The following is a 27,535-nucleotide window of genomic DNA, read 5'->3' as shown; positions in this document are numbered from 1 at the left end:
TATGTTTAAGGCATTGTATCTACCAATATAAGTCTAACTGTCACATGCATAATGTTGAAACTGTTGTATAATAAAAGGGAAGAACAAATAAATAATAATATAAACTATATATTTTCTGAAAGCGTAGACTCTCAGGATGTGATCTAACATGGCATGAAACATGTCCCACCCACCTCATTAGTATACTGCCCAAGCATAACACATTGGGTATTGGTAAATCCGGTATATGGCTGATACCTAAAAAAAGTAATAGCCCCCGGGGACCAAACAAAATTTTTCCGTAAAAGTCTAGTGGGGCTACATGCCCACCAAATTTCATGTTCCCCGGTGTTTCGGTGTCCCTGGTATCGTTGACGAAAAATTCAGTAGATGACGAAAAAACTAATCAAAAAAAACTTTGACAATCCCTATATGACCGCTTTCGCTAGCTATGCTAGCGGCGGTCATAATTAACACATTAACGTCAAGTTTTGAAGGGACAAAAGATAATTTTTCTTGCCCGACCGGACAAGAAGCCTGATTAAAACATCAACAAAAAAATAACTAGGGAGTCACTAAAACGAGAGAATGATTCTGATTTCATCAACGTTACATTTATTGTAAGTTGCTATCGATAGTGGATGATAAATGTATTACTGACGGTAAGAAGGTCGAGCTGTTGACGCTATAGTTATACATAGCTTCAAAGTTTTGTAAAGTTATTAGAAATTTATTTTTATAAAACATCTTCATGAAAATAAAATTGAAGTTGCCACTGTATCAATCTAGAAATGCGCTGCAGCTAAAGCCACATGTCTGACCATGTTATATTTAAAATCTGAAGATGATAAGTCTAAAACTCTGTATTTAGTTAAATGTTTTTCAAGATCATGTCATATGACTTTATTTTGATTAGACTCTAAAATGTAACTGATGTTTATTTCCATCTTCTAAGTCATCTATTCAGTCTATAGTCTCTATTTGTGGTGCAAACGAGCCCTATTCAGTCTCAGTCTCTCCTGCACACATTCACACCTCTCCAGCCTGGTTATGGCTCTAAATATGCATTTCTTTGGTCTGCATTATAGTTACTAACGACTGGCTATTCACGCTGTTTCAATCCCTCATTTCTTTTATCAAAGTTCTCACTTCACATTTGAAATTGTATCAAATGCCCTTCTTGAATAAAGAAACATTTCAGTAAGCATTCCTATTTAGAAAAAAATCATAAAAGAATAACTGCTAGGTGGCAGGTGCACCTAGGGCTAGCTAGCATGTTAGCTTAGCACACCATCAATACATGACAGTTTATGAGATTAAAACCATGTTTGTGCTCCAAACTTACTTTATAATGCAAGTCGAGTGTTTTAAATAACATTCTGTGATCTGATTTGGCTTCAGATTAAAAAAAATCTGACAGAAAATATATTATTTTATAGTATTCTGCACGATGATAAAGTCTATATCGATTAGAATTACATTATAAATATAATCTATTATTATGAAAATACCTGGCATGGCTCGTAGAACACAGGTAAATCAAATATCATTGCAATCATGTTTATTGTCTTCAAAACATCTTTATCTGCATGTTACAACGATCTCTGTTAGCTTTGTATGTGTCAGGGACTTCCTGGAATGTCACATGATTATGGCTCTTCTTCATGTATTCCATATATGGACTATACTGTGCATAGGGTGCCCTCAGGCTGCTGGTATGGATTGAAAACACAGTACATCAGAGTATCCAGCACTCATAATGATTACATCGACGCATTTGGGTATAAATTCAATAAATATTATTCCTGTCCATAGAAATCTGATGTAAAAACCTATGAGAATCTATCAATATTTCTCCAAATCTGCACATTTTTGAGCTAAAAGCCCTGAGGGACGTTGTTTTGTCAAGCGCTGTCATGACGACAGCACAGGAGTTTTTTTTCTGAATGGGAGCGACTGACGGTCATAATTCATATTAAAGGTATCACCTAATTTTTTCATTTCATAACTCCTGACACAAATTAAGAAATAACTATCACTATATGTTTCTCAGAATACAATAGTGATCAAATACTGAAACTTGAGTCTTATATCTTTTTAATGATGTATAGTTTGTCAAGGTATAACATTAATTGTCAATCTGATAGTAACTTTGAACTATATAAAAAAAAAAAAACGCTTCAGTGCGTCCGCGTTCTGGTGAAGCTTAACACAACAAACTGCCGATAAAAAGTTTAAAGAGTTTTTATATTTTTAATTTGTGCCCCATCACACAGAACGAGCAATGCGCTGCGTTTTTAATGTTGCTACAGATGGTGGACAACCAAAATGCCTATTACCGCCGCGCCAGCTGCCGCGGCGAAATCACCGCGGCGAAAATAAACCAGCCGCATTTCAAAGTCGTTCCCGAAATGACCGCCAGGTGGCGCAAAGGGACATTGTGCAAAACAGCAGCAATTGCCGCATTTTAAAATGTAAGTGGGTTAAATATAAAACCCTAAGCCTAATAGGCATATTTTTCATATATATAAATAGGCCTATTAGGCTACAACAGAATAGAACCAAAGATAGAATACATTTTAGAACTGAAAAAATAGAATCAAAAGTTAAAAATAGAGACGATATTAGGAGCAATGACGCGGAATATTTTTACTATTCTATTGAGAAATTAGATAAATGAAGAGCTCTCGTGAGCGATACAATTGCATAGTAATTTATAGTGATTTCAAAAGCAGTCCTTAAAAAAAAAATACATGGAGTAGTGTGGCATAATTTTTGAGAGATTACTCGGAACGCGTTTTAGTTAAGATCCTGGTTTCAATGCCCTTAATGTATAGGCTAGGCTACTGCTTTAAAAAAATGTCACAACGCGTTTTGAGATTGTTTTGAATTAAACATTGAAGTTTAAAATGTAGTGTTTTGGCACACCAGGCCGAGTGGCGTTACGCATTGTTCAAAAATCAAGTTTTATTCTGGCATGTTGAACTGGCGTTAGATTTATTTATTTTTTTGATTTATTAGATTTAGATTTTAGATTTCGTTAGATTTATTTTTCTCATAACAGCTAAAATAACTAATACATGCCTTGTCTTAATATGACCTACTTAATATAGGCAATAGGCATATAATAGCCTATATAATAAATTAGCAAAACTTGGCCACTAAATATTTCATTTTCAATTATTTTAATTATCACAATTAAAGTTTTAATTTTATTAAATTGAACAAGCGCAACAATCAGCATTTAATCAAATATTCTAAAAGATGTATTATTAATAATAATGTTATTTCAACATAATATTTCGTTTTTTCGACATGTGTGCGTGCAACAAGCAAGATGTGTATTTGTAAATACGGTGATGCGTGCATTGATTTTTATCAATAAACTAGTGTTTTCTGACAGTGTCGACTGCAAAGTTGAAGTTGACGATCGCCATATTTGTAGTGAACGCACCTAGAGAGAGATGCACATATAGACATAATCAGAGAGTAGCCTTTTTCTTTTCGTTTTGAATTATTTCGTTTGAAGACATTTCAAGCTTTGTGTATTTGATGTATTTATCATGTCTGTGTGAGGCATACGCTGAGTTTCGTTAAGTTAGGATGAGATGCGCTCCAGCTGACGTGCAATGCAAGTGACCGCGCGGGCGCCTCCATGATTAGTGTCTGTTATATTTGCTTCTCTTATTTAAATTCAGGCAGTATAGTAGGCCTATAGACTTTTTTTTTAGAATAGAATTTTGCTGTGCACTTGCATATTAGTGTCAGCTGGGAAGGAAATATAGAGACCAGACCTCTTGGAACTTTAGCTGAATACATAGCGTTGGTAAAGCATACTGAAATTACATCCCTACAAATTTATTAGGCCCTACTGAAAATAAATGTATCGAATTTAAGCAAAGTAGCCTAAATGTTAAGACTGTAAGCCCTTTGCTTTTTTACGTAGCCTATAAAGGACTCTTATAGCCGACTTTGTGTTAATTTAATTTGTAGAGGATTTTTTTTTTAACTCAAACATTAACACTGAAATAAATGAAACTAAATTATTGTAATTTTTTTGGCACACCACGACGAGTGGCGCTATGCATTGTTCTAAAGCCAGGTTTTATTCTGGCATGTTGAATTAGTGTTGGACAAACGCGGCGGCGCGTTCATTTGAATGAAGAGCGCTTCTCTCTCGTTTGAGCGAACACACACTGGAACGTTAGGCCATGTCGCAACGAGTGAATCGTGGCCGAGTGGTTGAACTTACGTTACGATCATTTAGATGACACGGGTTCGAATCCCGAACTTACTTGGACTACTGATATGGAGTACTAATAGCCTACTTTTTATATTAGCCTATTAATGCATTAATGCGTTTAAACGACAAACAATAAAATCAGAACCAGTATTCTGTTGCGTTTATGGTTCCAGTGGCAGTAATGCATCCACGGTTTTTCAAAATGTCACAAAGCGTTTTGAGATTGTTTTGAATGAAATATTGAAGTTTATAATTAAGTGTTTTGGCACACCACGACGAGTGGCAAACTCTTTGTTTTGTTTTGCAAACTCAGCTAGCCTGTGGGGGGTTTGGAGAAGGCAATAGTTGCTTTATCGTGGGGGTGCAGGACAGAGGTGTTAATGTTCCGTCTTTCATATGGAGAGTGTCGGAGCCAGCCTGATGAGCAGGCAAAGGCAAAATTCTTTTAAGGATTAATCTCAAAATCTCCAAAAGTCCATAGCCTATGTACAGTAGGCCCTATATCTTATTAAATGATATATTGTAGTTTTATTGATTGTATTTAAAGGTTTTCCACACACAATTTCAATTTAGCAGATACAGAGCTCTTTAATTCGCGACCCACCTCGTTTTATTGTAAGGTGAATTCAGCAAGGCATGTTGTATCTTTGAAGGAACAAAAGCTATTTGTTACTGCCACTGAAACCATGAACGCAACAGAATACTGGTTCTGATTTTATTGTTTGTCGTTTAAACGCATTAATAGGCTAATATAAAAATATCAGTAGTCCAAGTTAGTTCGGGATTCGAACCCGTGTCATCTAAATGATCGTAACGTAAGTTCAACCACTCGGCCACGATTCACTCGTTGCGATATGGCCTAACGTTCCAGTGTGTGTTCTTCATTTTCTGGTGCAATCGGCTGACAGTCTTCCTTCATCAGATGTGTCGTCTTTGCAGCGGCTCAACTGGAATGTTGCAAATTTATGTTGTAATGTACAATTGATAATTAAACAAGAGGATTGACTTTAATAAACAGATGCATATTTAAGCATCAAGAACGGAAAAACATAAACACTGTCAGCTACACTGAGATTCGATCTCAGATCGTTTGAAGTTTCGAGAGGGAGAGGTTAATGCATTGACCACAGAGCTATCGTCTGAATAGCCTAGGTCTACTACTGTTTGTTCGGGATTTGAACCGATTTGAATTCGGCCACGAATTTGTTTTCTTTTATTTTGTTTTAAATGTATTTTTACATATTTTGCTTTCGTTAATGTTAACCAATTCTGTTGTAGCATAATAGGCCTATATTTTTTCCCTAAAAGTTTGTTTTATTCTCTGCTTTGTTTGTTTATATTTTTACATATTCAATCAGTCTCATTTTTGTTCAAATAATGAAAAACTTTTTCTTTTTTTTTTTACAAGATCTTGCGCCATTTTTTTTTATTTTTTTTTTTATTTTTTTAAATAAACAGATAGGAAACTTACCTTTTAAAATGCCGCAGTTGCTGCTGTTTTGCCCTGTCACTTGCGCCACCCGGTATAGCCTAGTCATTTCGCGAACGACTTTGAAATTCGACTGGTTTATTTTTGCTGCGGCAGTAGGCTAATAGGCATTGTGGTTGATTATTTATTAAATAATTCAATTGATAATCATAACAACATGTAAGCCTATTTAATTCTGAATATAACAAAGAATGCTTAAACCGACTAACATCGGTTAGTAACTGCAAGTCCTGAAAATGTTTTAATTTTATGTAAGTAAATGACAAGTAACCTATTGACATAGCCTTTCTAAATTATAGAAAAACTGGGCACACAATTTTAACGTGTCTACTTTGTTTAAATTTAATGAATTTGAATTCGTTTAACCACAATATTTATCTTGAATTTATCTGTGGCCTCTCAGCTCAGATTACTGCCGCGGCAGATTACGTCATAAAGAGAATAAACTGACACTTTTCAAAGTCTGTGATTACAGCGCCACTCAGCGGTAAAAGGCAGCAAATACACATCCCAATTTTGCCGCCGCGGGAACGGCGGCGGTAAAAGTCTCATTCTGGTTGTCCACCATCTGTAGGCAACCACTGAAACAGCTGTCCTGTCAGTCAAGTAAACGCTTTATTTACTTTCTGTTAACATTGTGGTAGTTACGGTTCGTGAAGTCGTTAAGCTCCTGGTAACCCGCGAGAGCACCACAAGTTTATCCTCCATCATCGCACTCTCCGGGCGTTCAAGCAACTGTAGCTTTCATCAGTAAAACGGAAGGCCCAGTGGAAAAAAACGCCATGACTGTGATTACCTATGGCACTCCGCCACAACCATGCTGTACAGCCATATCGCACTGCTAGAGTGAGATATTGCTTTAATATAATATAATATAATATATAAAAATACCTATAACTGCAGCCATACACTGAAGTCCACATCCATTGTTGCAGCATTTCTCATTGCTGGCACAGTCACTGTCATCGGCACACGACGGGAAACGTATCCAGGCACACTTTCTTGGTTCATATGTTCTGATTGGACACACTCCTGGGTTTGATGTTATACAGACACATGACAGAGAAGCCATATCACTGAATGCTGAATATCTTTTTCACTGGGGCTTTTGCTGTTGTTGCTGTAAGGACCTTTGAAATAACTGAAATCATTTGGCGAAGTGATGGACATGTAATGCAGTCAAGACCTGCCTGGAACTACTTTAGCCGTGCGTTTCCCAGAAAATAACTGCACACCTTAGAATCTTTGTCAACTAATCAGATTAAAGCATTCAACAGACCTGTAGTATAATATAATATAAAATATTATATTATATTATATTATATAATACCTGTAACTGGAGCCACACACTGACGTCCACCGCATGCACTGCTGCAGCATTTCTCATTGTTGGGACACTGACTGTCGTCGGCACACAGCGCTAAACCCATCACGGCACACTTTGCTGTTTCATGATCTGTGCTTGGACACACTCCTGGCTTTACTGTTAAACAGACACATGACAGAGAAGCCATATCACTGAATGCTGAATGTTTTTTTTTTTTTTTTTTTTTTAAATGTAAAAAAATATATTTGTAAGTTGTATATATTATTGGAATACGTTTTACAGCAACGAACACCTCGGGTGTGCATTATTTTCTCAAAATGCAACGGACTTAATTGTTTTAAGTTCACTTAAATTAACAGTTGTTATATTTTTTGGAGCCAAATAAATGTTACAATTGATAGCTTTCAATTATACTGTAGTGTTGAATGGCCATAATTAATTTTTAAAATTGAAAATAAATAAATAATTGAAGACATCAGTATCAGAATTGGTATCAGTGATACTGGCCTTCATTCATAGAAAGATGCCATTAAACAATTATTTACAATATACTGTCTTTATGTTGTTTCTACATTAATTTGAAGATTAACTGTGAAATGATTGCATTAAAAAATATATTAAAACAAGCTATCTTGTGCAATTATAACAAAATGATCCCCATATAAAAACACAAATACACAGTAAACAAACATTTAGGTGAGATTTGCAATGGTAATTGAACAATGTTTATATATGAATAAAAGCCATAATCAAATATGTCATCATATAAAATGATCTCTTCAGAAGAAATTCCTTGATTTTCAATGGATGGACAATTTTTTTTTAGATAATATAAAAAATATCTCTATGACAGTAGGCGGTTCTTCCCTGTGCTATTGAAAATTGCTACATTTCAAGGTATCGTATCAAAGTAGTGTCGTGACAACAGTAGTGTAGGGTGCCACAAATTTGTGAAAAATTTCGAAGGGTGCCGTGACAAGGTTGGGAAACACTGTTCTAGACCATACCAGAGCATTTACTAGTTGCCATATACACCAGGAAAGACACATTTATTAATTATTATTCATTAATGTTAATAAGCATTTCAATAAAAAAAAAAAAAAAATAGCATTTATATTTCTGTATTGTGTTATATTTTTATGTTAGTAAGTGCTGTTAAAAATTGCTCTGAGCATAATGAGCTGGTGGGTTTATGGTGTGATTTGTTGTCGACCGGTTGTGGTGGGCCGCTCTGTGCCAGAAAGTCCAGGGCCACTTTTTAGCCATATAATATAATATAATATAATATAATATAATATAATATAAAAATACCTGTAACTGGAGCCATACACTGAAGTCCACATCCATTGTTGCAGCATTTCTCATTGTTGGCACAGTCACTGTCATCGGCACACGACGGGAAACGTATCCGGGCACACTTTCCTGGTTCATATGTTCTGATTGGACACACTCCTGGGTTTGCTGTTATACAGACACATGACAGAGAAGCCAAATCACTGAATGCTGAATATCTTTTTCACTGGGGCTTTTGCTGTTGTTTCTGTAAGGACCTTTGAAATAACTGAAATCATTTGGCGGAGTGATATGGACATGTAATGCAGTCAAGACCTGCCTGGAACTACTTTAGCCGTGCGTTTCCCAGAAAATAACTGCACACCTTAGAATCTTTGCCAACTAATCAGATTAAAGCATTCAACAGACCTGTAGTATAACATAATATAAAATATTATATTATATTATATAATACCTGTAACTGGAGCCACACACTGACGTCCACCGCATGCACTGCTGCAGCATTTCTCATTGTTGGGACACTGACTGTCGTCGGCACACAGCGCTAAACCCATCACGGCACACTTTGCTGCTTCATGATCTGTGCTTGGACACACTCCTGGCTTTACTGTTAAACAGACACATGACAGAGAAGCCATATCACTGAATGCTGAATGTTTTTTTTTTCAATGTAGTCGGGCAGGCGATTTTGCGAGCCCTGCATTGTGCTTTTGAACCCGCTCTGGTGCTCTCAGAGGCAATTTACGAACGCACCCACAATAGCCTAGTTTTTTATGTACCTGTTCGTTTTTTTTTTTTAAAATGACTAAATTCACACACTTTTACGATGTTTTTGGGATTCAAACTGTTGGACAGCTACAAAATACTTTCAAAATTTAAGACTTTATAAAGCCGTGATAAGACTTTTTAATACTTTTTAAGGGTCTTAATTTTCCCAAAATTGATTTATCACCTTTTAATACTTTTCAAGACCCCGCGGATACCCTGTTAAAACACGCAAATTCTGTGCATTTTGGGCACTTTTTTTGTGAAACCCTATTTAGGCTATTTTGTCCATCAAAAGTGTGCTTTCCCTTTAATTGAGCGTGAGCAGTGCAGCAAATAGACTCGGCGCCGAAACACGCGCTTCACTGCTCGCGACGCTCCTGCTCCTGTTGTGAATGCACTCATTGATTAACATGCACGCCGAAAATAAATACGCGCTTGCGGTCTGAACGGACGTAATTCACGAGGTTTCTTACATGTGTGTTCCGTGTGCACGTGTGATGCTGATGTTGCGCGATATTAATCATGGGCTGAAACGATTAGTCGACATTGTCGAACATAGTCGTTTGATCTCACGTGACCTAATGTAAGGGCCTGCAATATCGCGATTTGACCGTTACGGCGCTGTAGCGCTAGAGTGTAATGCAGCCGTTACAAATGCTATTGCGGTAGAAGAAAACAGCGCGAATTATGACGGAGTGCAAACGAATCCGAACTAGCAAGGTGTGTGAAAGTTTCACAAAACTTCAAACCAAGAATGCTGTTGTGTGCAATACATGCAAGGCAGAACTTGCTTTTCACGGGACAACAACATGCATGTTAAAGCACTTAAAGAGGAAACAAGAGGAGCCGGTGAGAGGTGAATGTTCTCCAGCTGGAGCTAAATAACTAGCAGTACATTTCTTTATTAGAGAATGCAATACAACTAATAATATTAATAATATTAACAATAATAATATATTTACAGTAATGTGATGATTTATTTTTGCGTAGAATAAAGCTTGATCTAGCTTAGGAGTCAGGGCTGTTTTTATTATTGTAACACTATTAGGTATTACAGTCTTATCACTTGCCTGTATTTTGTTCCATATTCATGAAGACTTACAAAAGGAGATGTTATGAAGAATATCATGTCAGTTAATTTTTCATACTGTAAATTAAAGGTGAATGAGAACGTCTCTGTCAGCTCAATTATCATGTCAATTTTTATTTTATTTTATTCTTATAATAATTGTTTGCAGATTAAGTTTGTCTGTAATGCAGCTGATTAATTTTTGTTAATTTTTTCTATTGAAAGAGAACAGAATATTTAAACAATGCTTAGAGAGCATTTGTGTGTAATTTGAGTTGGACAGAAATCTGAAAACTTAAAGAGAATGACCCGTTTAGTTGGCTCAAAGTTCATTAAAACAACCATTTCAAAAGCTGAAGTGATTTTCTTTTTTATATTATACTTAGAATATGTATAACTCAGTGTTTTAACTAATTGAAAAAGCTGAATAATCGTTCCAAACTTACTGATTAGTCGGTGAAATAATCGACGATCAGTCGATTAATCGCTCTAATAATCGTTAGATTAATCGATTATCAAAATAATCGTTTGTTGCAGCCCTATATTAATCATGCGGCGCCCGAGTGCATTTGACCGGCATAAAATCGGCATTTGTCAGACTGACCGGCCGGACGCCGGTCACGGCCGATCACGTGAAAATGGGCCAATTCCGGTTTTTGCATCTCTAGTTATTATATTTTCTATTTATTCTTTGTGCAGCACTTTGGTAACCTTGTTTTTTTAAATGTGATATGTATAAAGTTGATTGGATTGGATTTTTTGCTGCGATATCCTTCTCACCTTTTTTACCCCTGACCAGTTTTCATGCCTGCATTTTGCACAGACTGAAAAAAGGTTGGGAAACACGGTTCTAGACCATACCAGAGCATTTACTAGTTGCCATATACACCAGGAAAGACACATTTATTAATTATTATTATATACCTAGAATTCACATAATACATTATAGACTTCTATAATTTAATGTTAGGCTGCATAGATTAGGTCAGCCGGAACCGGGAACACTCCCCATAAATCCTGATGTACTCGTTACATCATGAGAAGAATGGCATCTACGCTAATTTTAGTGTCTGTGTTTATCCCGAGGTTTTCCTGCAGCCTGCCGGATCCAGGCCGTATCCAGATCTGACGAAGGACCTTCGCCTGGACCGATGACAGCGCAGTGCTGAAGTGCCAACTAGTCTCTCCCTATGGAGGAACCCTCTACCACTATACAGATAAGGCGTTGTCGGGAAAATTTGTTTCGCGTTCCTACCCCAAAGCAACAAAATAAAATAAAATTCTTTATCAAAATTTATAAGGAAAGACAAGTACTTTGTTTAGGCTTGGCTTGTAGGGAATTCCAAACCTGCATATTTTCAAATGCACATAACTATAGAACCCATTCTAAATGCGCATGTGAACGCCATCAGCGTTTCTCACAGGTTCGCGTTTAAAGTCTGTGTAGAGAGAATGGTGTCGTCTTAGCGGCCCCTAATTTAATAACAAATGATCGTTGCGACGGAAGCAAATAAATCAAAACTAACTTTACATGGAAAATAACTTAACTCTGCTATAAAGCCAAAACAATATCTGTTACCTTAAACTATATACGCTTATCTCTGTGAAGCTGCTTTGAAACAATCTACGTTGTTAAAAGCGCTATATAAATGAAGATGACTTGACTTGACTATTATTCATTAATGTTAATGATAAGCATTTCAATAAAAAAAAATAATAAATAATAATAAATATATATATATATATATATAGCATTTATATTTCGGTATTATATTATATTTTTATGTTACTAAGTGCTGTTAAAAATTGCTCCGTGCATAATGAGCTGGTGGGTTTATGGTGTGATTTGTTGTGGACCGGTTGTGGTGGGCCGCTCTGTGCCAGAAAGTCCAGGGCCACTTTTAATATAATATGAAATAATATAATATAAAAATACCTATAACTGCAGCCATACACTGAAGTCCACATCCATTACTGCAGCATTTCTCATTGTTGGCACAGTCACTGTCATCGGCACACGACACGAAACGTATCCGGGCACACATTCCTGGTTTATATGTTTTGATTGGACACACTCCTGGGTTTGCTGTTATACAGACACATGACAGAGAAGCCATATCACTGAATATCTTTTTCACAGGGGCTTTTGGTTATTTTGCTGTTGTTGCTGTAAGGACCTTTGAAATAACTGAAATCATTTGGCGAAGTGATATGGACATGTAATGCGGTCAAGACCTGCCTGGAACAACTTTAGCTTTAGTTTCCCAGAAAATAATTGCACACCTTAGAATCTTTGTCAACCAATCAGATTAAAGCATTCAACAGACCTGTAGTATAATATAATATAATATAATATAATACCTGTAACTGGAGCCACACACTGACGTCCACCGCATGCACTGCTGCAGCATTTCTCATTGTTGGGACACTGACTGTCGTCGGCACACAGCGCTAAACCCATCACGGCACACTTTTCTGCTTCATCATTTGTGCTTGGACACACTCCTGGCTTTACTGTTAAACAGACACATGACAGAGAAGCCATATCACTGAATGCTGAATGTTTTTTTTTTTTCAATGTAAAAAAATATATTTGTAAGTTGTATATATTATTGAAATACGTTTTACAGCAACGAACACCTCGGGTGTGCATTATTTTCTCAAAATGCAACGGACCGGAGTCAATTATTCTGCTAATCATTATTTCCAAAAAACAAGGAAATAATTTGCTGTAAGGACCTTTGAAATAACTGAAATCATTTGGCGAAGTGATATGGACATGTAATGCGGTCAAGACCTGCCTGGAACAACTTTAGCCTGTGCGTTTCCCAGAAAATAATTGCACACCTTAGAATCTTCCTCAACCAATCAAAGTCAAGCATTCATCAGCTCATTAGATGAGAACTGTTCTAAGACTGTCAGATAGAGACACATAAAAAGTGCAGATTGGTGGGTCCCTAAGAGGACCAGGATTGAACACCCCTGTTCTAAACCAGCGCTTCCCAACCGGAGAGCAGGGGTTTCGTGTAAAAACACCATCAAACATTTTTAGCCATATAATATAAAATAATATAAAAATACCTATAACTGCAGCCATACACTGAAGTCCACATCCATTGTTGCAGCATTTCTCATTGTTGGCACAGTCACTGTCATCGGCACACGACGGGAAACGTATCCAGGCACACTTTCTTGGTTCATATGTTCTGATTGGACACACTCCTGGGTTTGCTGTTATACAGACACATGACAGAGAAGCCATATCACTGAATGCTGAATGTCTTTTTCACAGGGGCTTTTGGTTCTTTTGCTGTTGTTGCTGTAAGGACCTTTGAATTAACTGAAATCATTTGGCGAAGTGATATGGACATGTAATGCGGTCAAGACCTGCCTGGAACTACTTTAGCCTGTGCGTTTCCCAGAAAATAATTGCACACCTTAGAATCTTTGTCAACCAATTAGATTAAAGCATTCAACAGACCTGTAGAATAATATAATATAATACCTGTAACTGGAGCCACACACTGACGTCCACCGCATGCACTGCTGCAGCATTTCTCATTGTTGGGACACTGACTGTCGTCGGCACACAGCGCTAAACCCATCACGGCACACTTTTCTGCTTTATCATTTGTGCTTGGACACACTCCTGGCTTTACTGTTAAACAGACACATGACAGAGAAGCCATATCACTGAATGCTGAATGTTTTTTTTTTTTCAATGTAAAAAAATATATTTGTAAGTTGTATATATTATTGGAATACGTTTTACAGCAACGAACACCTCGGGTGTGCATTATTTTCTCAAAATGCAACGGACCGGAGTCAATTATTCTGCTAATCATTATTTCCAAAAAACAAGGAAATAATTTGCTGTAAGGACCTTTGAAATAACTGAAATCATTTGGCGAAGTGATATGGACATGTAATGCGGTCAAGACCTGCCTGGAACTACTTTAGCCTGTGCGTTTCCCTGAAAATAACTGCACACCTTAGAATCTTCCTCAACCAATCAAAGTCAAGCATTCATCAGCTCATTAGATGAGAACTGTTCTAAGACTGTCAGATAGAGACACATAAAAAGTGCAGATTGGTGGGTCCCTAAGAGGACCAGGATTGAACACCCCTGTTCTAAACCAGCGCTTCCCAACCGGAGAGCAGGGGCTTCGTTTAAAAACACCATCAAACATTTTTAGCCATATAATATAAAATAATATAAAAATACCTATAACTGCAGCCATACACTGAAGTCCACATCCATTGTTGCAGCATTTCTCATTGTTGGCACAGTCACTGTCATCGGCACACGACGGGAAACGTATCCAGGCACACTTTCTTGGTTCATATGTTCTGATTGGACACACTCCTGGGTTTGCTGTTATACAGACACATGACAGAGAAGCCATATCACTGAATGCTGAATGTCTTTTTCACAGGGGGCTTTTGGTTCTTTTGCTGTTGTTGCTTTAAGGACCTTTGAATTAACTGAAATCATTTGGCGAAGTGATATGGACATGTAATGCAGTCAAGACCTGCCTGGAACTACTTTAGCCGTGCGTTTCCCTGAAAATAATTGCACACCTTAGAATCTTTGTCAACTAATCAGATTAATATAATATAATATAATATAATATAATATAATATAATATAATATAATATAATATAATATAATATAATATAATATAATATAATTCAGGGCTCGACATTAACACTAACTAGATGTCCCGCATGGCGGTACAAAATATGACCGCCGCTCAGGCCTGCACTGGCTTTCCACAAAAATAAATGACGTGGAGCAATTTGGCTGTATTGCGTGTTTATGTATATAAGTTGTATATTTTAAAAGACTGTCTGGAGTATTCCTGTGGATCATGGATAATTTAGAGTTTTGTAATTATTTGCTATTACTATTTAAGTTTTATATCAAAAGTCATTAGTTTAGACACTTAACATCCGTAATGTGAAAATGTCACATTCATAACAGTGGTTTTCCCTACATAATGTATTATAGAAATGAGCTTCAAAAACACACTTATTGTGTTCAAGCAAGTCTTTTTCATGCTACATTGGTAGTTTGTTTAATAATTTACAGAGTTTGTAGGACACTTGTAAAGTGTGTGTATTTCATGTTATGTCCATAACGCTGCTAAAATGTATTCATAGGATGTAAAATATTATATGAAATGTGAGGATTTTGCAAGAATCAGAGGACAGAGGTTACATTAAAAGTTATGTAAATTAATTCACTGATACTAATTTTATCTATGTTTAAGGCATTGTATCTACCAATATAAGTCTAACTGTCACATGCATAATGTTGAAACTGTTGTATAATAAAAGGGAAGAACAAATAAATAATAATATAAACTATATATTTTCTGAAAGCGTAGACTCTCAGGATGTGATCTAACATGGCATGAAACATGTCCCACCCACCTCATTAGTATACTGCCCAAGCATAACACATTGGGTATTGGTAAATCGGGTAATATGGCTGATACCTAAAAAAAGTAGTAGTATGTGCATGTCTGTCTGTGTGTGTGTATGTGTGTGTGTTTGTGTATGTGTGTGTCTGTGCGTGTATGTATGCGTGCGTACATGTGTGTGCGCGTACATGTGTGTGTGCGCGTGTGTCTGTGCGTGTGGATGTCAGTGTGTGCATGCTCGCGTTTGTTTGTATTCCTGCATGTGTGTGTGTGACAGTATCATCCTAAACCAGCAACCCTTCGCTCAACAGCACCATCTATAGGCCGATAAGTGTACAGTCACTAAATGTGCACATAAATGAATTTATTTTATACCCCCCCATGGATGAAATCATACGGCAACTTAGCATACCCCCAGAGGATGTCAAGTTAATCATACACATGAAATATGGTGCAGTTCTGAACATCTCAACTGAAGATAGGGGCGATTAAAGCAGAATAATATTACATTTTCATTTTTTATGGGAAGGGGCGCAAATCACTAATGAGTGATTATGGGCTAGGTTGATGTGGGCCCTTAAGACCAACATACCATAAAAATTTCTTCATCCTCGGTGCCACGGTTCAGGTAGTTATTTAGGAAAAAACTGCATTTTTTGGGTTTGGGGGGGCCCAGCGCGGGGGGGGGGAGTAGCCCCCGGGGACCAAACGAAATTTTTCCGTAAAAGTCTAGTGGGGCTACATGCCCACCAAATTTCATGTTCCCCGGTGTTTCGGTGTCCCTGGTATCGTTGACGAAAAATTCAGTAGATGACGAAAAAAAAAAAAAAAAAAAAACTTTGACAATCCCTATATGACCGCTTTCGCTAGCTATGCTAGCGGCGTTCATAATTAACACATTAACGTCAAGTTTTGAAGGGACAAAAGAGAATTTTTCTGGCCCGACCGGACAAGAAGCCTGATTAAAACATCAACAAAAAAATAACTAGGGAGTCACTAAAACGAGAGAATGATTCTGATTTCATCAACGTTACATTTATTGTAAGTTGCTATCGATAGTGGATGATAAATGTATTACTGACGGTAAGAAGGTCGAGCTGTTGACGCTATAGTTATACATAGCTTCAAAGTTTTGTAAAGTTATTAGAAATTTATTTTTATAAAACATCTTCATGAAAATAAAATTGAAGTTGCCACTGTATCAATCTAGAAATGCGCTGCAGCTAAAGCCACATGTCTGACCATGTTATATTTAAAATCTGAAGATGATAAGTCTAAAACTCTGTATTTAGTTAAATGTTTTTCAAGATCATGTCATATGACTTTATTTTGATTAGACTCTAAAATGTAACTGATGTTTATTTCCATCTTCTAAGTCATCTATTCAGTCTATAGTCTCTATTTGTGGTGCAAACGAGCCCTATTCAGTCTCAGTCTCTCCTGCACACATTCACACCTCTCCAGCCTGGTTATGGCTCTAAATATGCATTTCTTTGGTCTGCATTATAGTTACTAATGACTGGCTATTCACGCTGTTTCAATCCCTCATTTCTTTTATCAAAGTTCTCACTTCACATTTGAAATTGTATCAAATGCCCTTCTTGAATAAAGAAACATTTCAGTAAGCATTCCTATTTAGAAAAAAATCATAAAAGAATAACTGCTAGGTGGCAGGTGCACCTAGGGCTAGCTAGCATGTTAGCTTAGCACACCATCAATACACGACAATTTATGAGATTAAAACCATGTTTGTGCTCCAAACTTACTTTATAATGCAAGTCGAGTGTTTTAAATAACATTCTGTGATCTGATTTGGCTTCAGATTAAAAAAAATCTGACAGAAAATATATTATTTTATAGTATTCTGCACGATGATAAAAGTCTATATCGATTAGAATTACATTATAAATATAATCTATTATTATGAAAATACCTGGCATGGCTCGTAGAACACAGGTAAATCAAATATCATTGCAATCATGTTTATTGTCTTCAAAACATCTTTATCTTTATCTTTATCAATATTTCTCCAAATCTGCACATTTTTGAGCTAAAAGCCCTGAGGGACGTTGTTTTGTCAAGCGCTGTCATGACGACAGCACAGGAGTTTTTTTTCTGAATGGGAGCGACTGACGGTCATAATTCATATTAAAGGTATCACCTCATTTTTTCATTTCATAACTCCTGACACAAATTAAGAAATAACCATCACTATAAGTTTCTCAGAATACAATAGTGATCAAATACTGAAACTTGAGTCTTATATCTTTTTAATGATGTATAGTTTGTCAAGGTATAACATTAATTGTCAATCTGATCTGTCAATCAAACTTTGAACTATTAAAAAAATAAACGCTTCAGTGCGTCCGCATTCTGGTGAAGCTTAACACAACAAACTGCCGATAAAAAGTTTAAAGAGTTTTTATATTTTAACACATGATATGGTTAGGCCCCAATCACACCTAAAGCATTTTTCAGGTTTGAAAACGTGAGGCACACAGCACTGCCCCATCACACAGAACGAGCAATGCGCTGCGTTTTTAATGTTGCTAGGCAACCACTGAAACAGCTGTCCTGTCAGTCAAGTAAACGCTTTATTTACTTTCTGTTAACATTGTGGTAGTTACGGTTCGTGAAGTCGTTAAGCTCCTGGTAACCCGCGAGAGCACCACAAGTTTATCCTCCATCATCGCACTCTCCGGGCGTTCAAGCAACTGTAGCTTTCATCAGTAAAACGGAAGGCCCAGTGGAAAAAAACGCCATGACTGTGATTACCTATGGCACTCCGCCACAACCATGCTGTACAGCCATATCGCACTGCTAGAGTGAGATATTGCTTTAATATAATATAATATAATATATAAAAATACCTATAACTGCAGCCATACACTGAAGTCCACATCCATTGTTGCAGCATTTCTCATTGCTGGCACAGTCACTGTCATCGGCACACGACACGAAATGTATCCGGGCACACTTTCCTGGTTCATATGTTCTGATTGGACACACTCCTGGGTTTGCTGTTATACAGACACATGACAGAGAAGCCATATCACTGAATGCTGAATATCTTTTTCACTGGGGCTTTTGCTGTTGTTGCTGTAAGGACCTTTGAAATAACTGAAATCATTTGGCGAAGTGATGGACATGTAATGCAGTCAAGACCTGCCTGGAACTACTTTAGCCGTGCGTTTCCCAGAAAATAATTGCACACCTTAGAATCTTTGTCAACTAATCAGATTAAAGCATTCAACAGACCTGTAGTATAATATAATACCTGTAACTGGAGCCACACACTGACGTCCACCGCATGCACTGCTGCAGCATTTCTCATTGTTGGGACACTGACTGTCGTCGGCACACAGCGCTAAACCCATCACGGCACACTTTGCTGCTTCATGATCTGTGCTTGGACACACTCCTGGCTTTACTGTTAAACAGACACATGACAGAGAAGCCATATCGCTGAATGCTGAATGTTTTTTGTTTTGTTTTTAAATGTAAAAAAATATATTTGTAAGTTGTATATATTATTGGAATACGTTTTACAGCAACGAACACCTCGGGTGTGCATTATTTTCTCAAAATGCAACAGACTTAATTGTTTTAAGTTCACTTAAATTAACAGTTGTTATATTTTTTGGAGCCAAATAAATGTTACAATTGATAGCTTTCAATTATACTGTAGTGTTGAATGGCCATAATTAATTTTTAAAATTGAAAATAAATAATTGAAGACATCAGTATCAGAATTGGTATCAGTGATACTGGTCTTCATTCATAGAAAGATGCCATTAAACAATTATTTACAATATACTGTCTTCATGTTGTTTCTACATTAATTTGAAGATTAACTGTGAAATGATTACATTAAAAAATATATTAAAACAAGCTATCTTGTGCAATTATAACAAAATGATCCCCATATAAAAACACAAATACACAGTAAACAAACATTTAGGTGAGATTTGCAATGGTAATTGAACAATGTTTATATATGAATAAAAGCCATAATCAAATATGTCATCATATAAAATGATCTCTTCAGAAGAAATTCCTTGATTTTCAATGGATGGACAATTTTTTTTTAGATAATATTAAAAATATCTATATGACAGTAGGCGGTTCTTCCCTGTGGTATTGAAAATTGCTACATTTCAAGGTCTCGTATCAAAGTAGTGTCGTGACAACAGTAGTGTAGGGTGCCACAAATTTGTGAAAAATTTCGAAGGGTGCCGTGACAAGGTTGGGAAACACTGTTCTAGACCATACCAGAGCATTTACTAGTTGCCATATACACCAGGAAAGACACATTTATTAATTATTATTCATTAATGTTAATAACCATTTCAATAAAAAAAAAAAAATAGCATGTATATTTCTGTATTGTGTTATATTTTTATGTTAGTAAGTGCTGTTAAAAATTGCTCTGTGCATAATGAGCTGGTGGGTTTATGGTGTGATTTGTTGTGGACCGGTTGTGGTGGGCCGCTCTGTGCCAGAAAGTCCAGGGCCACTTTTTAGCCATATAATATAATATAATATAATATAATATAATATAATATAATATAATATAATATAATATAATATAATATAATATAATATAAAAATACCTGTAACTGCAGCCATACACTGAAGTCCACATCCATTGCTGCAGCATTTCTCATTGTTGGCACAGTCACTGTCATCGGCACACGACACGAAACGTATCCGGGCACACTTTCCTGGTTCATATGTTCTGATTGGACACACTCCTGGGTTTGCTGTTATACAGACACATGACAGAGAAGCCATATTACTGAATATCTTTTTCACAGGGGCTTTTGGTTCTTTTGCTGTTGTTGCTGTAAGGACCTTTGAAATAACTGAAATCATTTGGCGAAGTGATATGGACATGTAATGCGGTCAAGACCTGCCTCTAACTACTTTAGCCGTGCTGAAGGGAGTGGATTGGACTCCACTGCTGCTTCAATGTATATGTAATGAGTGATTATAATCAAGGTATTAATCAATATTTTTCCTTCTAAATATCAAGTGAATTGAATGACTTCTCTGGCGATTTTACTTTGTTATAGAAGTTACCAGTGTGATCACTGAAATGATCTTTTAATGTATTCTTTAATGTCTGTATTTGATATCTGAATGCAGTAACAGTGCTTTCTTATTTAGCCCGGCTTCCAGAAATTAAATAGGGACATGTTTTGTGTTTGAGAAAGGTCTTCAACATGTTAAAACACATAGGGGTCTGAAGTCTATAGTTTAAGGGACCATTTCTCAGTTAAAGCCTTACTTTCCAGTTAGACTAAAGTTTCCTATCCTTGAGAGGAAGTACGCTTATCTCGATGTTTTGAGACGAGACTCCTGTTTATAGTTAGAGCCTGGCCAAATCCAGCCTTGGAAAAGCTGTGTGTCAGTGTGTGTGTTAGTCTTCTTGGTTACAGGTTAAGGAACCACTGGCATTATTGGAGATTGAGTTGTTGTTCGGGACATGCTGGCACCCAGCAACCCAAATCTGCGACCTGGAAGGTCACGACGTGCCTAACTTCAGGGTCCGAGTGTCAGCTGCATAATCTATGGAGATATGCTTCTGTCTATCTGTATATGTGTGGAAAATTACTATGTTTATCTGTTTCTTAGCCAATGAGAATCATTCAACCTGTAAGCAATGACGTAGCTTAGACCTTGGAAATGGTATAACTGCTGTGATCGTTGTAACTGTAAACGGGGCGGCCTACGAACTCCTGTGTGAGTCTTGAAGCTGACTGCTGCTGATGAAACTGCAAACTATCTTCAGTAAAACTTTTCTTCAATTTTTTATAATTCTGACTCCGGGTCTTCTTTCAAACATCTGGTCCTTGGGTCCTAAACTGTTAACCCCTAACAGTGCATTTCCCAGAAAATAATTGCACACCTTAGAATCTTTGTCAACCAATCAGATTAAAGCATTCAACAGACCTGTAGTATAATATAATATAATATAATACCTGTAACTGGAGCCACACACTGACGTCCACCGCATGCACTGCTGCAGCATTTCTCATTGTTGGGACACTGACTGTCGTCGGCACACAGCGCTAAACCCATCACGGCACACTTTTCTGCTTTATCATTTGTGCTTGGACACACACCTGGCTTAACTGTTAAACAGACACATGACAGAGAAGCCATATCACTGAATGCTGAATGTTTTTTTTTTTCAATGTAGTCGGTAGGGGTGTGACGAGATGCTTACTCCACGAGACGAGACGAGACGAGATTTTTACACAATTTTTAAGAAATCCTCAATGATGAAATATATGAATGGAAAATAGTCTTTTATTCAACTGAAAATCACAAAATGCAAAACAATTTAGGTTCACAGGGTTTCCCCAGGTTTGATCACCCCAAATTTAAGACTTTTTTAAGACCTTTTTAAGACCACTTTAATGAAAATTAAGACCTACATCGCACCCATTATGCAGTCGTAAAACACCAGATCAAATCCCAATGACTATTACTAACAAATGTTTTAATTAAAAATACATTTATTATAAAAAAACTCATTCAACAATACACTGCAAAGTGATGTTTTTGGTAAATATCAAACATTCATAACAATAAACAGATAAACTAACTTTTCAAATCGTCTTAGTAAAGTTTCCCAGCATTCAAATTGCTTCAACCATTTACATTTTCAAGAATAAAAAGAAATGTAAATACACCTTAAAAACGAGGGAGGGAGGGATAGAGAGACATAAGTTAGAGAGGGGTAGATAGATAAAAAGAGACACACAATGAGAGAGAGATAGATAGATAGACAGACAGATAGATAGATAGACAGATAGATAGATAGATAGATAGATAGATAGATAGATAGATAGATAGATAGATAGAGAGAAAGAGAGGGGTAGACAGATAGGTAAGAGAGATATAGATAGAATAGCGAGAGAGACACAGTGCGACAGTCAGATAGATAATGTCTGGTTTAGATTACAAGACTTTTGTGTCTGTTACAATAGTCACGGTGTCAATCTGTCAGATTACACGATTTTGACTCATAAAGTCTTGTCGTGTCGTGGACAAGAAACATGTCAGACTACACGTTGCTTTCCGACCAGTCATTGCGTGCCGTCACACGCAAACATTCACTCGCACACACACACACACACTCTCGCTCACTCGCGCACACACACCCACACACTCACAATCGCTCTCGCACGCGCAGTCGCGCACACACTCGCGCGCACACAAACACACACACACACACACGCGCACACACATACACACACACACACTCGCTCACTGTAATCTGAACAAAACGACACTTCCCCATGATGTCTCTCCTCTCGACTGATTGAAGGTTGATCCCGCCGGCGCAAAAATCCAAACTACTGTTTGCGTATACTCCAAGACGTTCTCTGACGTTACGCTAAACCCTGTTGAATTTTTACGTTGTTGTTTTCCCCCCCCATTTCACCTTGCGTTGCAGTCTGGTTGACTTTGAATAAATAGGCTAGTATAATGAAATTTAAGACCTTCGTTAAAAAAATTAAGACTTGGACCACGGAATTTAAGACTTTTTAAGGCCTTAATTTAGGAACATGACATTTAAGACCTTTTTAAGACATTTAAGACCCCGCGGCTACCCTGGTTCATTTTGAAATCAACTTGTAATGAATGTTATTTTACTTCTATTTTAATGAATTCTATGCAGTAAAGGACATGCAAACACTGCAAAATGTTTTGCTATAAACTCTACTGTCTGGCTTCTCCCCTGTACGATTTCACATGAGAAATCTAACTCCTTTCCACAAATCGAACATAAAGAAAAATAAAACAGTATAAATAAAATAAATATAAATAACTGAAATAACACTTTAAATGCAAACAGTAAGTGTGTATCCATAATCAAAGTACTGCTCTCTCAAAACTACAAGTTCAAACAGAAACAATTTTTTTTTTCAAGCATGAAAAAGAGATAAAATTAACTACACAGAACAGACTAAGATTTTGGTCATGTTCTTTTTCAAGAATATAAGCATGTCGACGATTTCTGGCAGCATTTGAGACCTTTGGGCAGTAGCTAACTAGGGCTGCACGATATGAGGAAAAGCTGCGATGTGCGATAACATTGTTTAATATTGCGATGTCGATATGACTTGTGATATGTGAATGTTAGCTATACTGTTCCCATGTCTTAGTGCTTTAATAGGTTCTTTGCGTGATAGGTCAAATGTTTATTACCTGCCTGGTTCAGATTACAATATTTTAGCGCGATTTTGGCACGATCCGTTTCGTGGAGATTCGTAAAGGACAACGGGCGTCGGGACGCAAGATTCGATCGTTTCATTTCGAATAGTGTGTCATAGTGGGCGACAACCTACGCGTCTGCGATGCTCCAGGACATCATGACAGCATGTTTAACTTTAACGGTCCTCCACGACGGGTTGAGTGTGAGCGAGAGTGAGTGTGCGTGGGTGAGTGAGAGTGCGAGCAACAGTGAGTGTGCGTGTGTGCGCCCGCCAGTGAGCGTGTGTGTGTGTGTGTGTGTGTGTGTGTGCGCGCGAGTGAGTGAGCGAGGGACAGTGAGTGTGTGTGTGCGCGCGGAGTGTGTGTGTGATTGGCCCGGAACATAAATGATTTAAAAGTGGCAGGGGCATCTTCAATAGGCTACTAATTTCACCCTCACGCTCCATCACACTGACATCACAACAACTCACGAGACAAAGTTTTACCTCGACGAGAAATCTCGTCGCGTTTTAATCTCGCGAGATCTCGTAACACGAGATCTCGTCACACCCCTAGTAGTCGGGCAGGCGATTTTGCGAGCCCTGCATTGTGCTTTTGAACTTCCGCCCGCCTGCCCGCTCTGGTGCTCTCAGAGGCAATTTACGAACGCACCCACAATAGCCTAGTTTTTTATGTACCTGTTCGTTTTTTTTTAAAAATGACTAAATTCACACACTTTTACGATGTTTTTGGGATTCAAACTGTTGGACAGCTACAAAATATTTTTAAAATTTAATAAGACTTTTTAATACTTTTTAAGGGTCTTAATTTTCCCAAAATTGATTTATCACCTTTTAATACTTTTCAAGACCCCGCGGATACCCTGTTAAAACACGCAAATTCTGTGCATTTTGGGCACTTTTTTTGTGAAACCCTATTTAGGCTATTTTGTCCATCAAAAGTGTGCTTTCCCTTTAATTGAGCGTGAGCAGTGCAGCAAATAGACTCGGCGCCGAAACACGCGCTTCACTGCTCGCGACGCTCCTGCTCCTGTTGTGAATGCACTCATTGATTAACATGCACGCCGAAAATAAATACGCGCTTGCGATCTGAACGGACGTAATTCACGAGGTTTCTTACATGTGTGTTCCGTGTGCACGTGTGGTGCTGATGTTGCGCGATATTAATCATGCGGCGCCCGAGTGCATTTGACCGGCATAAAATCGGCATTTGTCAGACTGACCGGCCGGGCACCGGTCACAGCCGATCACGTGAAAATGGGCCAATTCCGGTTTTTGCATCTCTAGTTATTATATTTTCTATTTATTCTTTGTGCAGCACTTTGGTAACCTTGTTTTTTTAAATGTGATATGTATAAAGTTGATTGGATTGGATTTTTTGCTGTGATATCCTTCTCACCTTTTTTACCCCTGACCAGTTTTCATGCCTGCATTTTGCACAGACTGAAAAAAGGTTGGGAAACACTGTTCTAGACCATACCAGAGCATTTACTAGTTGCCATATACACCAGGAAAGACACATTTATTAATTATTATTCATTAATGTTAATGATAAGCATTTCAAAAAAAAAAAAAAATATATATATATATATATATATATATTAGGGCTGCATCTAACGATTATTTTTGTTGTCCATTAATCTATCGATTATTTCTTCGATTAGTCGACTAATCTAACGATTATTTTTCCCGATTAATCTAATGATTATTTTTGGGATTAGCTGATCTATCCATTGGCAAACTTTCCAATAAATAATAAAGTACAACAATATATCAGCTGTATTTTGAAGAGTGTAGTGCATCTGTATATTATTTTAACATGAAATCTATGAATGATGACAAAAAAAAAAAAATTCTGAAAGGGTTATTGTCATTTTATTATGAAATATGCGAACAGGAAGCATTTTAAACTTTATTTTTAACTAATGGAACTATTTCATAAAATGTAAGATGTATACAGTCACAGGCCTATTTAGGAAATGTGTTTTCTATGGTCTGTTATTAATTACCTTAGTGGGAGTATGATTTACTCAATTAACTTGTCCATTAAATGCACTTGTGTTTATCTGCAAAAAGGTTCACATACACTAGATTGCAGCCTAGGCTACTGTTAATGTAAATATAACGTTAGTCGTTTGTTTTTAAAGTCTACATTAGAGACCTGCGCGGGATGGATTTCTCCCTTAATAATTCCTAAAAAGCTGACATCTCAGTTCATCGTGATCTCACAAATCTCTGTTATTATAAATGAAACTGGCTGCACAATGAATCTTTCATAATATCTACACTTTGTTTGCTATAACCAGATGATTTGCTAGTATGCAGAATTCAGCACTGAACAAAAAGTCAATTTTGAGCGGTGAGGGAATTCTATCTTAAATGCATCTGATTGGACATTGCGTTCAAGAAATCACACAGCAATGTCTGTGATTGGCTACATTGTTCAACGCTGCAAACATGTTATAAATAGATAGAGACTCTGGCCTGTAAATCGTTTCTATTTTGTTTTAGTTGTTATTGTTGCTTTTGTGCAACAGATGAATGAGAATTTATTCGTTTTTAGATGTTCAATTTATAGATATTTCTATTTTGCGGGAGTCCCACGAATCGTTTTATTCTCCCGCAACCAGCACACACACGAGTGCATTACCGCCCGCACTCGGCCATCAGATCTATGTTCCCGCGCCGCACTCTGTTGCGTTGGGTCCATAGACTGTCCCGCGGGAGTGCAGGTCTCTAGTCTATAGTACATGTGCATTGCATACACAACTTTTAAAAACTGGCAAATGCACTGAAAGCTTCATTGACAGATTGAAGTTTAAGTTATAAATTAAAGTCCATTTTATTGTCGCCGAATGGGGCATAGTTTGCATAGTGAACAAAGCACCTTTCTGTTCGGCCGTAGTTTAAAGTATTCCCATACTTTGGATGATCGTGGTCTGTCATTTTCACCATGAGCGAGAGCAGAAGCCGCCATTACTCGATATTTAAACGTAAATAATTTTTGTGATGCGTCGACGCATTTCATGCGTGTCGACGTATTTTCATAGTCGACGTAAACGATGACGTCGACGCGTCGTTGCGGCCCTAATATATATATATATATATAGCATTTATATTTCTGTATTGTGTTATATTTTTATGTTACTAAGTGCTGTTAAAAATTGCTCTGTGCATAATGAGCTGGTGGGTTTATGGTGTGATTTGTTGTGGACCGGTTGTGGTGGGCCGCTCTGTGCCAGAAAGTCCAGGGCCACTTTTAATATAATATAATATAATATAATATAATATAAAAATACCTATAACTGCAGCCATACACTGAAGTCCACATCCATTACTGCAGCATTTCTCATTGTTGGCACAGTCACTGTCATCGGCACACGACACGAAACGTATCCGGGCACACATTCCTGGTTTATATGTTCTGATTGGACACACTCCTGGGTTTGCTGTTATACAGACACATGACAGAGAAGCCATATCACTGAATATCTTTTTCACAGGGGCTTTTGGTTCTTTTTTTTTTTTATTGGAACAAAGAACACAAAGTTATCATGGATGCTACAATATCAGACAGTATCACAAAATAATTCCAACATCTTGATATACAATATCACACTTTCCTCAATGGTTTACATACATAATCCATTTTTCCCACAACTTGTTACATTTGTCCAGTTTGAGCCTTAATATAAATGTAAGTCTCTCCATAC

At 37.2% G+C, this 27,535-nt stretch overlaps 1 protein-coding gene across 1 annotated transcript in view; it reads right to left on the bottom strand.

Moving 5' to 3' along the window:
* LOC311303007 (uncharacterized protein) overlaps positions 1 to 27,269 on the bottom strand; it is a 66,154-nt gene extending 38,885 nt beyond the window's left edge. The window contains exons 1-14 of the mRNA XM_084429209.1: positions 27,122 to 27,269; positions 21,579 to 21,731; positions 20,208 to 20,357; positions 18,872 to 19,024; positions 18,465 to 18,614; positions 14,394 to 14,543; positions 13,674 to 13,826; positions 13,250 to 13,399; positions 12,530 to 12,682; positions 12,105 to 12,254; positions 8,786 to 8,938; positions 8,350 to 8,499; positions 7,042 to 7,194; positions 6,603 to 6,743 (exon numbers count right to left, since the gene is read on the bottom strand). Of these exons, the coding sequence (XP_084285335.1) occupies positions 6,603 to 6,743; positions 7,042 to 7,194; positions 8,350 to 8,499; positions 8,786 to 8,938; positions 12,105 to 12,254; positions 12,530 to 12,682; positions 13,250 to 13,399; positions 13,674 to 13,826; positions 14,394 to 14,543; positions 18,465 to 18,614; positions 18,872 to 19,024; positions 20,208 to 20,357; positions 21,579 to 21,731; positions 27,122 to 27,230 (2,068 nt within the window). The 5' untranslated portion in view covers positions 27,231 to 27,269. The remainder of the gene's footprint in view (positions 1 to 6,602; positions 6,744 to 7,041; positions 7,195 to 8,349; positions 8,500 to 8,785; positions 8,939 to 12,104; positions 12,255 to 12,529; positions 12,683 to 13,249; positions 13,400 to 13,673; positions 13,827 to 14,393; positions 14,544 to 18,464; positions 18,615 to 18,871; positions 19,025 to 20,207; positions 20,358 to 21,578; positions 21,732 to 27,121) is intronic.
* Positions 27,270 to 27,535: the final 266 nt, after the last annotated feature.

Source organism: Rutilus rutilus, assembly GCF_951802725.1.
Source record: "Rutilus rutilus genome assembly, chromosome: 13".
Lineage (NCBI taxonomy): Eukaryota > Metazoa > Chordata > Actinopteri > Cypriniformes > Leuciscidae > Rutilus > Rutilus rutilus.
Note: the sequence above shows the minus strand (reverse complement) of the source record. Positions and strands in the feature narration are given on the sequence as shown.